Source organism: Pristiophorus japonicus, chromosome 9 (genome assembly GCF_044704955.1).
Source record: "Pristiophorus japonicus isolate sPriJap1 chromosome 9, sPriJap1.hap1, whole genome shotgun sequence".
Lineage (NCBI taxonomy): Eukaryota > Metazoa > Chordata > Chondrichthyes > Pristiophoridae > Pristiophorus > Pristiophorus japonicus.
This window is the reverse complement of record NC_091985.1, coordinates 100,802,468-100,817,112: the sequence shown is the minus strand read 5'-3', so window position 1 is coordinate 100,817,112 and position 14,645 is coordinate 100,802,468. Positions and strand designations below refer to the sequence as shown.

The 14,645-nt window shown below is 57.8% G+C and overlaps 1 protein-coding gene across 8 annotated transcripts in view; it reads right to left on the bottom strand.

The window, feature by feature from the left end:
* Nucleotides 1-2,193: 2,193 nt before the first annotated feature.
* Nucleotides 2,194-14,645, bottom strand: part of sanbr (SANT and BTB domain regulator of CSR) — a 163,910-nt gene continuing 151,458 nt past the window's right edge. For all 8 annotated transcript variants that reach the window (XM_070889628.1, XM_070889633.1, XM_070889634.1 and 5 more), the window contains one exon: nucleotides 2,194-3,641. In XM_070889628.1, the coding sequence (XP_070745729.1) occupies nucleotides 3,605-3,641 (37 nt within the window). In that variant the 3' untranslated portion in view covers nucleotides 2,194-3,604. The remainder of the gene's footprint in view (nucleotides 3,642-14,645) is intronic.

Sequence of the window (14,645 nt, the reverse complement as noted above, 5' to 3'; positions counted from 1 at the left end):
TGCAGGAGTAGGCCATTCGGCCCTTCGAGCCTGCACTACCATTCAATATGATCATGGCTGATCATGCAACTTTAGTACCTCATTTCTGCTTTCTCTCCATACCCCTCGATTCCTTTAGTTAAGGGCCACATCTAATTCCCTTTTGAATATATCTAACAAACTGGCCGCAACAACTTTTTGTGGTAGAGAATTCCACAGGTTCACAATTCTCTGAGTGAAGAAGTTTCTCCTCATCTCAGTCCTAAATGGCTTACCCCTTATCCTTAGATTGTGACCCCTGGTTCTAGACTTCCCCAACATCGGGAACATTCTTCCTGCATCCAACCGCATCAGAATTTTATATGTTTCTATGAGATCCCCTCTCATTCTTCTAAATTCCAGTGAATATAAGTCTAGTCGATCCAGTCTTTCTTCATATGTCAGTCCTGCCATCCCAGGAATGAGTCTGGTGAACCTTCGCTGCACACTCTCAATAGCAAGAACATCCTTCCTCAGATTAGGAGACCAAAACTGTACACAATATTCAAAGTGTGGTCTCACGAAGGCCCTGTACAGCTGCAGTAAGACCTCCCTGCTCCTATACTCAAATCCTCTCGCTATGAAGGCCAACATGCCATTTGCCTTCTTCACCACCTGCTATACTTGCATGCCAACTTTCAATGACTGATGTACCATGACACCCGGGTCTCGTTGCACCTCCCCTTTTCCTAATCTGTCACCATTCAGATAATAATCTGCCTTCCTGTTTTTGCCACCAAAGTGGATAACCTCACATTTATCTACATTATACTGCATCTGCCATGCATTTGTCCACTCACCTAAACCTGTCCAAGTCACCCTGCAGCCTCTTAGCATCCTCCTCACAGCTCACACTGCCACCCAGCTTAGTGTCATCTGCAAACTTGGAGATATTACATTCAATTCCTTCGTCTAAATCATTAATGTATATTGTAAATAGCTGGGGTCCCAGCACTGAACCTTGCGGTACCCCAATCGTCACTGCCTGCCATTCTGAAAAGGATCCGTTTATTCCAACTCTTTGCTTCCTGTTTGTCAACCTGGTCTCTATCCACATCAATACATTACCCGCAATACCATTGTGCTTTAATTTTGCACACTAATCTCTTGTGTGGGACCTTATCAAAAGCCTTTTGAAAGTTCAAATACTCCACATCCACTGGTTCTCCCTTGTCCACTCTACTAGTTACATCCTCAAAAAATTCTAGATTTGTTAAGCATGATTTCCCTTTTATAAATCCATGCTGACTTGAACCGATCCTGTCACTGCTTTCCAAATGCGCTGCTATTACATCTTTAATAATTGATTCCAATATTTTCCCCACTACTGATGTCAGACTAACCGGTCTATCATTACCCGTTTTCTCTCTCCCTCCTTTTTTAAAAAGTGGTGTTACATTAGCTACCCTCCAATCCATAGGAACTGATCCAGAGTCGATAGACTGTTGGAAAATGACCACCAATGCATCCACTATTTCTAAGGCCACTTCCTTAAGTACTCTGGGATGTAGACTATCAGGCCCTGGGGATTTATCGGCCTTCAATCCCATCAATTTGCCTAACACAATTTCCTGACTAATAAGGATTTCCTTCAGTTCCTCCTTCTCACAAGACCCTCGGTCCCCTAGTATTTCTGGAAGGTTATTTGTGTCTTCCTTAGTGAAGACAGAACCATAGTATTTGTTCAATTGGTCTGCCATTTCTTTGTTCCCCATTATAAATTCACCGGATTCTGACTGCAAGGGACCTACATATATCTTCACTAATCTTTTTCTCTTCACATATCTATAGAAGCTTTTGCACATCTTAAAGAGGACTTTTGAAACTTGTGGAAATTCCTACCTTTAAAAAAAATGAGCCGCAGTGAATAACAGTAATTTGAGAAACAAACAAACTAATCCAAATTTCCTAGAACACAACAAATTTTGTTCACTCAGATGATTTGATGATATATACTAAAATAGTTCTGGGTTAAAAATAGATTACATGATAGCTGAAAGTCAAAATAAACTTTAATTTCACTGCACACTTTCATGTAACTTTGGATGTCTATAAAACTGTACAGCAGGTGCATTTATAATTAACCTTACAATGATGGTGTCACACGCCCCTATTCAGGTGAACATCTTCCAAACTGTTCACTTAGAAATTTCTATGCAAAATCATTGTTGTTGACTCAGTTATGCTAGAACAGAAAAACCAGACAACTCATCAAAACTGGCATCTAAATGAGTTGTTGAACATTAGCAAACAAGGTAATTTTGGATGAGTATAGAGGCAAATCTAGCTATTCCAATTGGTTTTAAAGTTCAATGAAAGGTCGTTGGTTTCTGAGTTTGAATATATTCATTTCCTGAAACACACCATACTTCTGAAAATTCAAATAGGTACTGTGCTGCATACTATGCATTTCACTGAAGTTGCTCTTCACTGTCCATTTAGGTAATGTGCAAAACAAGTATATACACTGAGGTTGAACGAAAGTTTCATGTGTTAAATGTAATAAATGTGCGACATAAAAAAAAGTCAGTCGACAAAAGCTCAAATTCATATTAAATCTTCATATTAAATATACATTATTCTCAGACCCTCTGGCCATCATTTCACAATTTCATGTTTACAGTAGTATAAATGAAGACAATAAGTTTTCCTCAATATGTTTATTTTGTAAACTTGTGAAAAATGGGGATAAACAAAGAATGTTTCAGATTTTTTTTTAAATAGCTAGCCTACTAGGATTTTTCTTAAAAGGGATATGGTCTCTATTACATTGTATAAACTATTTCACTATATCTAATCAGTGCAGAATTCTAGAAATGGCTTTTAAAATCCCCATAAACTTATTTCATAAATTACAGTACAAAATTTATTTCCAAAGAATTTCAAAGTAGCAATACAATTTAGATTTCATAAACTAAAATTAAAGGTGGAAATGAAAACAATTTATCTATAAATAAGTGTACATTTTGCAGGTTTGCATCACATTATTCTAAATACCATCTGGAACAATACTACAAAGCAACAAGAACTTCAGGTAGCTATAAACATACAGACCACCCACTTCCCCAAAGTGCTATAAGATGGCTGCCAACCAGTTTTTAAAATGAAGATTTTTCTTTTTAGAATTAGTTGTCCAGCAATTTAAACTTCAAAACTTTGCAAGTTAAAGCTTTTCACATTGAGTAATCAAATGTATATATTTGGCAAATTACTTAATAGAAGTTCACATAGCCTAATATTGAACTCACTATATTTTTGGAGAACCAGAAAAGCCACACTGGAAAGTTAAGTGGGAAAGGGTTCAAGTGTATACAATAACTGCAATTAAGCTATTTTAATTTATTCAAATACTGACAGGTGTAGAACAGCTGACAGTTTAAATGGAATCATCATGGTGTCATCTTCTACCTGATATAGGTCTAATATATACTACAGTAAAATTATGAAAACCATTAGCTAACTGTACTTGATTAGATACTTAATGATGCAATTGAACATGCAGATTTAAATGATGATGCAGTTTGGCATTTATTGAGCAATCATCCCGAGTAAGCAAAAGTTCATCCCTTTTAGTTCTTGGAATCCACTATGTTGGGCGCATCTGTGAATAGCGGGCCTTGGACCTAGGTTTGAGAGAGTAAAACAAATTCAGTCTATTTGTTATACGGTTATGATACTTTAAAGTGCTCTACTGTACTTTTTAGACCTAATCAGATGTACTTCATCTTTCTCCTCATAAAATAAAATATATTAGATCACATGTATGTATTTAACTTGCTCAAATCTTCAAGTAGAATCATCCAGCATACATTTCAGGGGGAAGTCCAAATTGTCAAATGGAATATCACAAAGACTGGTTTTTTTCTTTCATAGCTTTGTAGATACTTTTTTAAAGTGATTTATAAAACTTAGGCAAATAAAATTATTTTCCTATTCAAAGCATCTGCAACTCAATTTTAAGACATAGCTTCTCATTGCAGTTTCTTCTAAAAAAAACACTAGAATGCGTATACAAGTCTGAAGGAACCACTCGAATGTTATAGAATCTTACAGCACAGGAGGTGGCCATTCAGCCCATCGTACCTGTGTTAGCTCTTTGAAAGAGCTATCTAATTAGTCCCACTCCCCTGCAATTTGCTCCCCTTTCAAGTATTTATCCCATTCCATTTGAAAGTTATTAAATCTGCCTCCACCACTCCTTCAAGCAGTACAGTCCAGATCGTAATAATTCGCTGCGTAAAAAAATTCTCATCTCACTTCTTGTTCTTCTGCCAATGACCTTAAAAATCTCCCCTTAACCTTTTCTGCTCTCGAAAGGACAATCTCAGTTTCTCTTGCCTCTCCCTGGTACCATTCTAGATGATCAGCTCTGCATCCTCTCTAAGGCATTGACATCCTTCCTTAAGTGTGATGCCCAGAATTGAACACAATACTCCAGCTGAGGCCTAACCAGTGATTTGTAAGGATTTAGCAGAACTTCCTTGCTTTTGTATTCGATGAACCATGCTTCTATCTATTAATCCAAGGACCCCATATGCTTTCTTAACAGTGTTCTCAACTTGTCCTAACACCTTCAAAGATTTCTGTACGTAAATCCCCAAGTGTCTCTGTTCCTGCACCCCCTTTAAAATTGTACCATTTAGTTTATATTGTCTCTCCTAATTCTTCCTTCCAAAATTAATCACTTCATACTTCTCTGTTAAATTTCATGTGCTATCGAGATTTTTTTTTGTTATCTACAGAATGCAAGATAACCTATTCAGATTCTACATGGAGAATCTGTAGCCTGAAAATACAGACTAGTCTGTAGCTGGCAAAAAAAATTAAAGGCTTCCAAAGTGCAATTGCGTAAGTAGTCCACCACAGCTGATGCAGGAAACAGCTCATTCATCCCATTCTATTGGATTAAGGAGAAACCATCAAAAACAATAGCAGCTTTTGGAAAAAATCTGGTGGAGATCATCCATACCTGTGGCAGGGCTCTTTCCAAGTCAACGAGCAAATACATTCTGACCGGTTTATGGAATTGAAAGAGGATTTGAAGTTCCCTGCTTCTATGAAGTTCTACACTGCCACTGCTTATGGAAATGACCATTTTGTAGGTTACCTGTGCTTCCGAGACTGAGCCAGACAGAGCAAGCCAACGGGCAATGGTCAGCACTTTTACCACCAAAAACATAGATGCCGCAATGGTGGCGTCGGATACCCACAATGCCTCATGCCGCTAAAATCGTCTTTCTTTGTGAATGGAGTGTCTGCGCATGTACAAATGAACTGCAGACTGGTTATCGAAGCAGCTACAGCAAGTCAGAAAGGAACAAATTGCAGTGGTCACCTATGTGTCAAGCTTGAAGAATTTTCTATGGTGTTGCTCACAACAGTGCCTGGGAGATCAATTTACAATTCCGGGAGACACCTGGAGAATCCTGGAGGGTTGGCAATGTATCTTACATTATTATATATAACTGTATCCTAACATGCTATACATGACTAATAAGATATGACCTGTAACCACCAGCATACCTTACCACCAGGGGTGCATTTGCAAGAGACAGGTATATAAGGGCAGGTCTCAGGCAAGTGCAGCATTCCAGAGCTGTGAAATAAAGGTGCAGGTCCAGAGTGACCTTGACTTCACTACATGCCTCGTGTGAATCTGTACTGAGGGGACAGGACTTTACAGGCAACCCTACCTATGTCAGCACGGTAGAAGGCCATTTGGCACGGGCTTAACGGGCCGAATGTCCTTCTTCTGTGCTGTAACCATTCTATGATTCTCATGTCCTAGCAAGTGCTTCTCAATTTGTAGCATTGTGGAAAAGGGAGGGAGTCATTGTTGACTGGTCAGGAAGGAGTCAACAATTTTTGGGGGTGCACCCAAGTTATCGGACAGTGATGAGGTCTTACTTGGTTCCACTTATCCAGCAAAAACATCTTCAGAGAAGATGCATCAGCAATGTAACTGAAAATAGCAGGACCAGAAGGAGGGAGGCAAAGCAAAATGAACATAAATTTACATTACAGTTTGAATACAGCACTGGATTCCCACTCACAATAATAATTTTAAAATCCTTGTATGTTTGATGCAGGCTTGAAACCTAACACTATGCCTCTTTTGGGATTGTATGGAAATTATGGTTTGTGAAAAAAAATTGTGCTTAAAAAGCCACGATGGATTTATAAAAAATTAAATTCAAACCATACAGGAAATATATGAACAACTTCATGAGAGACACCTATTATTTGACATGTGATAGGAAAATCATGTGACATTATCTTAAAGTGTGACATCCAGATGATTTTCTCCCGCAACAATTTATTTCTGCAATATATGGAACATACAAGAAAAATAAAGACATTTTCTAAGTGTGCCAAATAAGACGTGTCTGCTACACAGGGAAAATAAAAAAGTTTCAGAACAAGCAGTTCTTAATTGCAAAAAACTAAAACCTCCCAAATTGGAAAAAAAAAGACAGTTGGAAAGACAAAGTGAAGTCCAGGCTATGTACAACTCCAGTGCCACGCTGAGTTGTTGATAATATGAGCTTCTGTGAGGCAAGACTGGGCTAGATATTATTTAATTACAATGTAACTATATGTAGTGCATTTTTTTGACAAACGGGCGTCTGTCCGGGGGGGGAGAAAGAGAGAGAGAGAGGGAGAGAGAGAGGCGGGGGGGGGGGGCAAAGAGACACGGGCCGGGGGGGGGGGGGGGGGGGGGAAAAAGAGAGACACGGGCAGGGGGGGAGAAAGAGACACGGGCAGGGGGGGAGGGGGGGGGGGAAGAGAAAGAGACACGGGCGGGGGGGGGGCGGGGGGGGAGAAGAGAGAGAGAAAGAGACACGGGCGGGGCGGGGCGGGGGGGGGGGAAAGAGACACGGGCGGGGGGAAAAGAGACACGGGCGGGGGGGGAAAGAGACACGGGCAGGGGAAAAAGAGACACGGGGAGGGGGGGGGAGAAAGAGACACGGGGAGGGGGGGGAGAAAGAGACACGGGGAGGGGGGGGAGAAAGAGACACGGGGAGGGGGGGAGAAAGAGACACGGGGAGGGGGGGGAGAAAGAGACACTGGCGGGGGGGGGGGGGGGTGAGAGAAAGAGACACGGGCGGGGGGGGGGGAAAGAGACGCGGGGGGGGGGGGGAAAGAGACGCGGGGGGGGGGGGGAAAGAGACACGGGCGGGGGGGGGGGAAAAGAGACACGGGGGGGGGGGAAAAGAGACACGGGCGGGGGGGAAAGAGACACGGGCGGGGGGGAAAGAGACACGGGCGGGGGGGAAAGAGACACGGGCGGGGGGGAAAGAGACACGGGCGGGGGGAAAGAGACACGGGCGGGGGGGAAAGAGACACGGGCGGGGGGGAAAGAGACACGGGCGGGGGGGAAAGAGACACGGGCGGGGGGGAAAGAGACACGGGCGGGGGGAAAGAGACACGGGCGGGGGGGAAAGAGACACGGGCGGGGGGGAAAGAGACACGGGCGGGGGGGAAAGAGACACGGGCGGGGGGGAAAGAGACACGGGCGGGGGGGAAAGAGACACGGGCGGGGGGGAAAGAGACACGGGCGGGGGGGAAAGAGACACGGGCGGGGGGGAAAGAGACACGGGCGGGGGGGAAAGAGACACGGGCGGGGGGGAAAGAGACACGGGCGGGGGGGAAAGAGACACGGGCGGGGGGGAAAGAGACACGGGCGGGGGGGAAAGAGACACGGGCGGGGGGGAAAGAGACACGGGCGGGGGGGAAAGAGACACGGGCGGGGGGGAAAGAGACACGGGCGGGGGGGGGGTGAGAGAAAGAGACACGGGCGGGGGGGGGTGAGAGAAAGAGACACGGGCGGGGGGGGGGGGAGAGAAAGAGACACGGGCGGGGGAGAGAAAGAGACACGGGCGGGGGAGAGAAAGAGACACGGGCGGGGGGGGAAAGAGACACGGGCGGGGGGGGAAAGAGACACGGGCGGGGGGGGAAAGAGACACGGGCGGGGGGGGAAAGAGACACGGGCGGGGGGGGAAAGAGACACGGGCGGGGGGGGAAAGAGACACGGGCGGGGGGGGGGGTGAGAGAAAGAGACACGGGCGGGGGGGGGGGGGAAGAGAAAGAGACACGGGGGGGGGGGGGGAAAGAGACACGGGCGGGGGGGGGGAAAGAGACACGGGCGGGGGGGGAAAAGAGACACGGGCGGGGGGGGGGGGGAAAGAGACACGGGCGGGGGGGGGGGGAAAAGAGACACGGGCGGGGGGGGGGGGGAAGAGACACGGGCGGGGGGGGGGGAAAGAGACACGGGCGGGGGGGTGAAGAGACGCGGGGGGGGGGGGGAAAGAGACACGGGCGGGGGGGGGGGAAGAGACACGGGCGGGGGGGGGGGAAAAGAGACACGGGCGGGGGGGGGGGGGAAGAGACACGGGCGGGGGGGGGGAAAAGAGACACGGGCGGGGGGGGGAAAAAGAGACACGGGCGGGGGGGGGGAAAGAGACACGGGCGGGGGGGGGGGGGAAAGAGACACGGGCGGGGGGGGGGGGAAAGAGACACGGGCGGGGGGGGGGGGGGGAAAAGAGACACGGGCGGGGGGGGGAAAAGAGACACGGGCGGGGGGGGGAAAAGAGACACGGGCGGGGGGGGGGGGGAAGAGACGCGGGGGGGGGGGGGAAGAGACGCGGGGGGGGGGGGAAGAGACGCGGGGGGGGGGGGAAAGAGACACGGGCGGGGGGGGGAAAAGAGACACGGGCGGGGGGGGGGAAAAGAGACACGGGCGGGGGGGGGGGAAAAGAGACACGGGCGGGGGGGGGGTGGAAGAGACGCGGGGGGGGGGGAAGAGACGCGGGGGGGGGGAAGAGACGCGGGGGGGGGGGAAAGAGACACGGGCGGGGGGGGGGAAGAGACACGGGCGGGGGGGGGGGAAAAGAGACACGGGCGGGGGGGGGGAAAAGAGACACGGGCGGGGGGGGGGGGAAAGAGACACGGGCGGGGGGGGGGGAAAGAGACACGGGCGGGGGGGGGGGAAAGAGACACGGGCGGGGGGGGGGGAAAGAGACACGGGCGGGGGGGGGGGAAGAGACACGGGCGGGGGGGGGGGGGGGGAGGAGAGAGACGCGGGCGGGGGGGGGGAAAAGAGACACGGGGGGGGGGGAAAAGAGACACGGGCGGGGGGGAAAGAGACACGGGCGGGGGGGAAAGAGACACGGGCGGGGGGGAAAGAGACACGGGCGGGGGGGGAAAGAGACACGGGCGGGGGGGAAAGAGACACGGGCGGGGGGGAAAGAGACACGGGCGGGGGGGAAAGAGACACGGGCGGGGGGGAAAGAGACACGGGCGGGGGGGAAAGAGACACGGGCGGGGGGGAAAGAGACACGGGCGGGGGGGAAAGAGACACGGGCGGGGGGGAAAGAGACACGGGCGGGGGGGAAAGAGACACGGGCGGGGGGGAAAGAGACACGGGCGGGGGGGAAAGAGACACGGGCGGGGGGGAAAGAGACACGGGCGGGGGGGAAAGAGACACGGGCGGGGGGGAAAGAGACACGGGCGGGGGGGAAAGAGACACGGGCGGGGGGGAAAGAGACACGGGCGGGGGGGAAAGAGACACGGGCGGGGGGGAAAGAGACACGGGCGGGGGGGAAAGAGACACGGGCGGGGGGGAAAGAGACACGGGCGGGGGGGAAAGAGACACGGGCGGGGGGGAAAGAGACACGGGCGGGGGGGAAAGAGACACGGGCGGGGGGGAAAGAGACACGGGCGGGGGGGAAAGAGACACGGGCGGGGGGGGGGGGGGGAAGAGACACGGGCGGGGGGGGGGGGGGGGGAAGAGACACGGGGGGGGGGGAAGAGACACGGGGGGGGGGGGGAAGAGACACGGGCGGGGGGGGGGAAGAGACACGGGCGGGGGGGGGGAAGAGACACGGGCGGGGGGGGGGAAGAGACACGGGCGGGGGGGGGGAAAGAGACACGGGCGGGGGGGGGGGGGGAAGAGACACGGGCGGGGGGGGAAAGAGACGCGGGGGGGGGAAAGAGACACGGGCGGGGGGGGGGGGGGGAAGAAAGAGACACGGGCGGGGGGGGGGGGGAGAAGGGCGGGGGGGGGGGAGAAGGGCGGGGGGGGGGGGAGAAAGAGACACGGGCGGGGGGGGGGGGGGGAGAAAGAGACACGGGCGGGGGGGGGGAGAAAGAGACACGGGCGGGGGGGGGGAAGAGAGACGCGGGTGGGGGGGGGAAAGAGACACGGGCGGGGGGGAAAGAGACACGGGCGGGGGGAAAGAGACACGGGCGGGGGGCAAAGAGACACGGGCGGGGGGCAAAGAGACACGGGCGGGGGGCAAAGAGACACGGGCGGGGGGGAAAGAGACACGGGCGGGGGGGAAAGAGACACGGGCGGGGGGGAAAGAGACACGGGCGGGGGGGAAAGAGACACGGGCGGGGGGGAAAGAGACACGGGCGGGGGGGAAAGAGACACGGGCGGGGGGGAAAGAGACACGGGCGGGGGGGAAAGAGACACGGGCGGGGGGGAAAGAGACACGGGCGGGGGGGAAAGAGACACGGGCGGGGGGGAAAGAGACACGGGCGGGGGGGAAAGAGACACGGGCGGGGGGGAAAGAGACACGGGCGGGGGGGAAAGAGACACGGGCGGGGGGGAAAGAGACACGGGCGGGGGGGAAAGAGACACGGGCGGGGGGGAAAGAGACACGGGCGGGGGGGAAAGAGACACGGGCGGGGGGGAAAGAGACACGGGCGGGGGGGAAAGAGACACGGGCGGGGGGGAAAGAGACACGGGCGGGGGGGAAAGAGACACGGGCGGGGGGAAAGAGACACGGGCGGGGGGGAAAGAGACACGGGCGGGGGGGAAAGAGACACGGGCGGGGGGGAAAGAGACACGGGCGGGGGGGAAAGAGACACGGGCGGGGGGGAAAGAGACACGGGCGGGGGGGAAAGAGACACGGGCGGGGGGGAAAGAGACACGGGCGGGGGGGAAAGAGACACGGGCGGGGGGGAAAGAGACACGGGCGGGGGGGGAAAGAGACACGGGCGGGGGGGAAAGAGACACGGGGGGGGGGGAAAGAGACACGGGGGGGGGGGGAAAGAGACACGGGGGGGGGGGGGAAGAGACACGGGGGGGGGGGGGGAAGAGACACGGGGGGGGGGGGGGAAGAGACACGGGGGGGGGGGGGGGAAGAGACACGGGGGGGGGGGGGGAAGAGACACGGGGGGGGGGGGGAAGAGACACGGGCGGGGGGGGGGGAAGAGACACGGGCGGGGGGGGGGAAAGAGACACGGGCGGGGGGGGGGGGGGAAGAGACACGGGCGGGGGGGGGGGGGGAAGAGACGCGGGGGGGGAAAGAGACACGGGCGGGGGGGGGGGGGAGAAAGAGACACGGGCGGGGGGGGGGGGGAGAAAGAGACACGGGCGGGGGGGGGGGAGAAAGAGACACGGGCGGGGGGGGGGGAAAGAGACACGGGCGGGGGGGGGGGAAGAGAGACGCGGGTGGGGGGGGGGAAGAGACACGGGCGGGGGGGGGGGGAAGAGAGAGACGCGGGTGGGGGGGGGAAAGAGACGCGGGTGGGGGGGGGAAAGAGACGCGGGTGGGGGGGGGGAAAGAGACACGGGCGGGCGGGTGTGGGGGGGAAAAAGTGACACGGGCGGGCGGATGTGGGGGGGAAAAAGAGACACGGGCGGGGGGGGAAGAGACACGGGCGGGTGGGGGGGGGGAAAGAGACACGGGCGGGGGGGGAAGAGACACGGGCGGGGGGGGGGGGAAAGAGACACGGGCGGGGGGGGGGAAAGAGACACGGGCGGGGGGGGGGAGAAAGAGACACGGGCGGGGGGGGGGGAGAAAGAGACACGGGCGGGGGGGGGGGAGAAAGAGACACGGGCGGGGGGGGGGGGAGGAAGAGAGACGCGGGTGGGGGGGGGGAAAGAGACACGGGCGGGCGGGTGTGGGGGGGAAAAAGTGACACGGGCGGGTGGGGGGGGGGGAAGAGACACGGGCGGGTGGGGGGGGGGGGAAGAGACACGGGCGGGTGGGGGGGGGGAAAGAGACACGGGTGGGGGGGGGGGGGGGAAAGAGACACGGGCGGGTGGGGGGGGGGGGGGAGAAAGAGACACGGGCGGGTGGGGGGGGGGGAAAAGAGACACGGGCGGGTGGGGGGGGGGGGAAAGAGACACGGGCGGGGGGGGGGGAAAAGAGACACGGGCGGGGGGGGGGGAAAAGAGACACGGGCGGGGGGCGGGAAGAAACACGGGCGGGGGGGGGCGGGAAGAAACACGGGCGGGGGGGGCGGGAAGAGACACGGGCGGGGGGGGGGGGGCGGGAAGAGACACGGGCGGGAAGAGACACGGGCAGGGGGGGGGGAAGAGACGGGGCTGGGGGGGGGGGGAAGAGACACGGGGGGGGGGGGGGGGAAGAGACACGGGCTGGGGGGGGGGGGGGGAGAAAGAGACGCAGGGGGGGGGGGAGAAAGAGACGCGGGGGGGGGGAGAAAGAGACACGGGCGGGGTGGGGGGAGAAAGAGACACGGGCGGGGTGGGGGGAGAAAGAGACACGGGCGGCGGGGGGTGGGGGGAGAAAGAGACGCGGGGGGGGGGGGGAGAAAGAGACACGGGCGGGGGGGGGGGAGAAAGAGACACGGGCGGGGGGGGGTGGGGGGAGAAAGAGACGCGGGGGGGGGGGGGAGAAAGAGACACGGGCGGGGGGGGGGGGAGAAAGAGACACGGGCGGGGGGGGGGAAAAGAGACACGGGCAGGGGGGGGGGGAAAGAGACACGGGCGGGGGGGGGGGAAAGAGACACGGGCGGGTGGGGGGGGGGGGGGAAGAGAGACACGGGCGGGTGGGGTGGGGGGAAAGAGACACGGGCGGGCGGGTGTGGGGGGGGGAAAGAGACACGGGCGGGGGGGGGGGAGAAAGAGACACGGGCGGGGGGGGGGAAAGAGACACGGGCGGGGGGGGGGGAAAGAGACACGGGCGGGGGGGGGGAAAGAGACACGGGCGGGGGGGGGGAAAGAGACACGGGCGGGTGGGGGGGGGGGGGGGAGAAGAGAGACACGGGCGGGTGGGGTGGGGGGAAAGAGAACGGGCGGGCGGGTGTGGGGGGGGGAAAAGAGACACGGGCGGGGGGGGGAAAAGAGACACGGGCGGGGGGGGGAAAAGAGACACGGGCGGGGGGGGGGGAAAAAGAGACACGGGCGGGGGGGGGAAAGAGACACGGGCGGGGGGGGGGGGGGAAAGAGACACGGGCGGGGGGGGGGGGGGGAAAAAGAGACACGGGCGGGGGGGGAAAGAGACACGGGCGGGGGGGGGGGAAGAGACACGGGCGGGGGGGGGGAAAGAGACACGGGCGGGGGGGTGAAGAGACGCGGGGGGGGGGGGGGGAAAGAGACACGGGCGGGGGGGGGGGAAGAGACACGGGCGGGGGGGGGGGGGAAAAGAGACACGGGCGGGGGGGGGGGAAGAGACACGGGCGGGGGGGGGGGGAAAAGAGACACGGGCGGGGGGGGGAAAAAGAGACACGGGCGGGGGGGGGGGAAAGAGACACGGGCGGGGGGGGGGGAAAGAGACACGGGCGGGGGGGGGGGGGGAAAGAGACACGGGCGGGGGGGGGGGGGGGAAAGAGACACGGGCGGGGGGGGGGGGGAAAAAGAGACACGGGCGGGGGGGAAAAGAGACACGGGCGGGGGGGGGGAAAAGAGACACGGGCGGGGGGGGGAAAAGAGACACGGGCGGGGGGGGGAAAAGAGACACGGGCGGGGGGGGGGGGGGAAGAGACGCGGGGGGGGGGGGAAGAGACGCGGGGGGGGGGGGGAAGAGACGCGGGGGGGGGAAAGAGACACGGGCGGGGGGGGGAAAAGAGACACGGGCGGGGGGGGGGAAAAGAGACACGGGCGGGGGGGGGGGGGAAGAGACGCGGGGGGGGGGGGAAGAGACGCGGGGGGGGGGGGAAGAGACGCGGGGGGGGGGGAAAGAGACACGGGCGGGGGGGGGGGAGAGACACGGGCGGGGGGGGGGGGAAAAGAGACACGGCGGGGGGGGGGAAAGAGACACGGGCGGGGGGGGGGAAAAGAGACACGGGCGGGGGGGGGGAAGAGACACGGCGCGCCCGGGGGGGGGGAAAGAGACACGGGCGGGGGGGGGGGAAAGAGACACGGGCGGGGGGGGGGGGGGGGGGGGGGGGAGGAGAGAGACGCGGGCGGGGGGGGAGAAAGAGACACGGGCGGGGGGGAAAAGAGACACGGGCGGGGGGGAAAGAGACACGGGCGGGGGGGGGGAAAAGAGACACGGGCAGGGGGGGGGGGAAAGAGACACGGGCGGGGGGAGGGAAAAGAGACACGGGCGGGTGGGGGGGGGGGGGGGGAAGAGAGACACGGGCGGGTGGGGGTGGGGGGAAAGAGACACGGGCGGGCGGGGTGGGGGGGGAAAGAGACACGGGCGGGGGGGGGGGGGAGAAAGAGACACGGGCGGGGGGGGGGGAAAGAGACACGGGCGGGGGGGGGGGAAAGAGACACGGGCGGGGGGGGGGAAAGAGACACGGGCGGGGGGGGGAAAGAGACACGGGCGGGGGGGGGGAAAGAGACACGGGCGGGTGGGGGGGGGGGGGGGAGAAGAGAGACACGGGCGGGTGGGGTGGGGGGAAAGAGACACGGGCGGGCGGGGTGT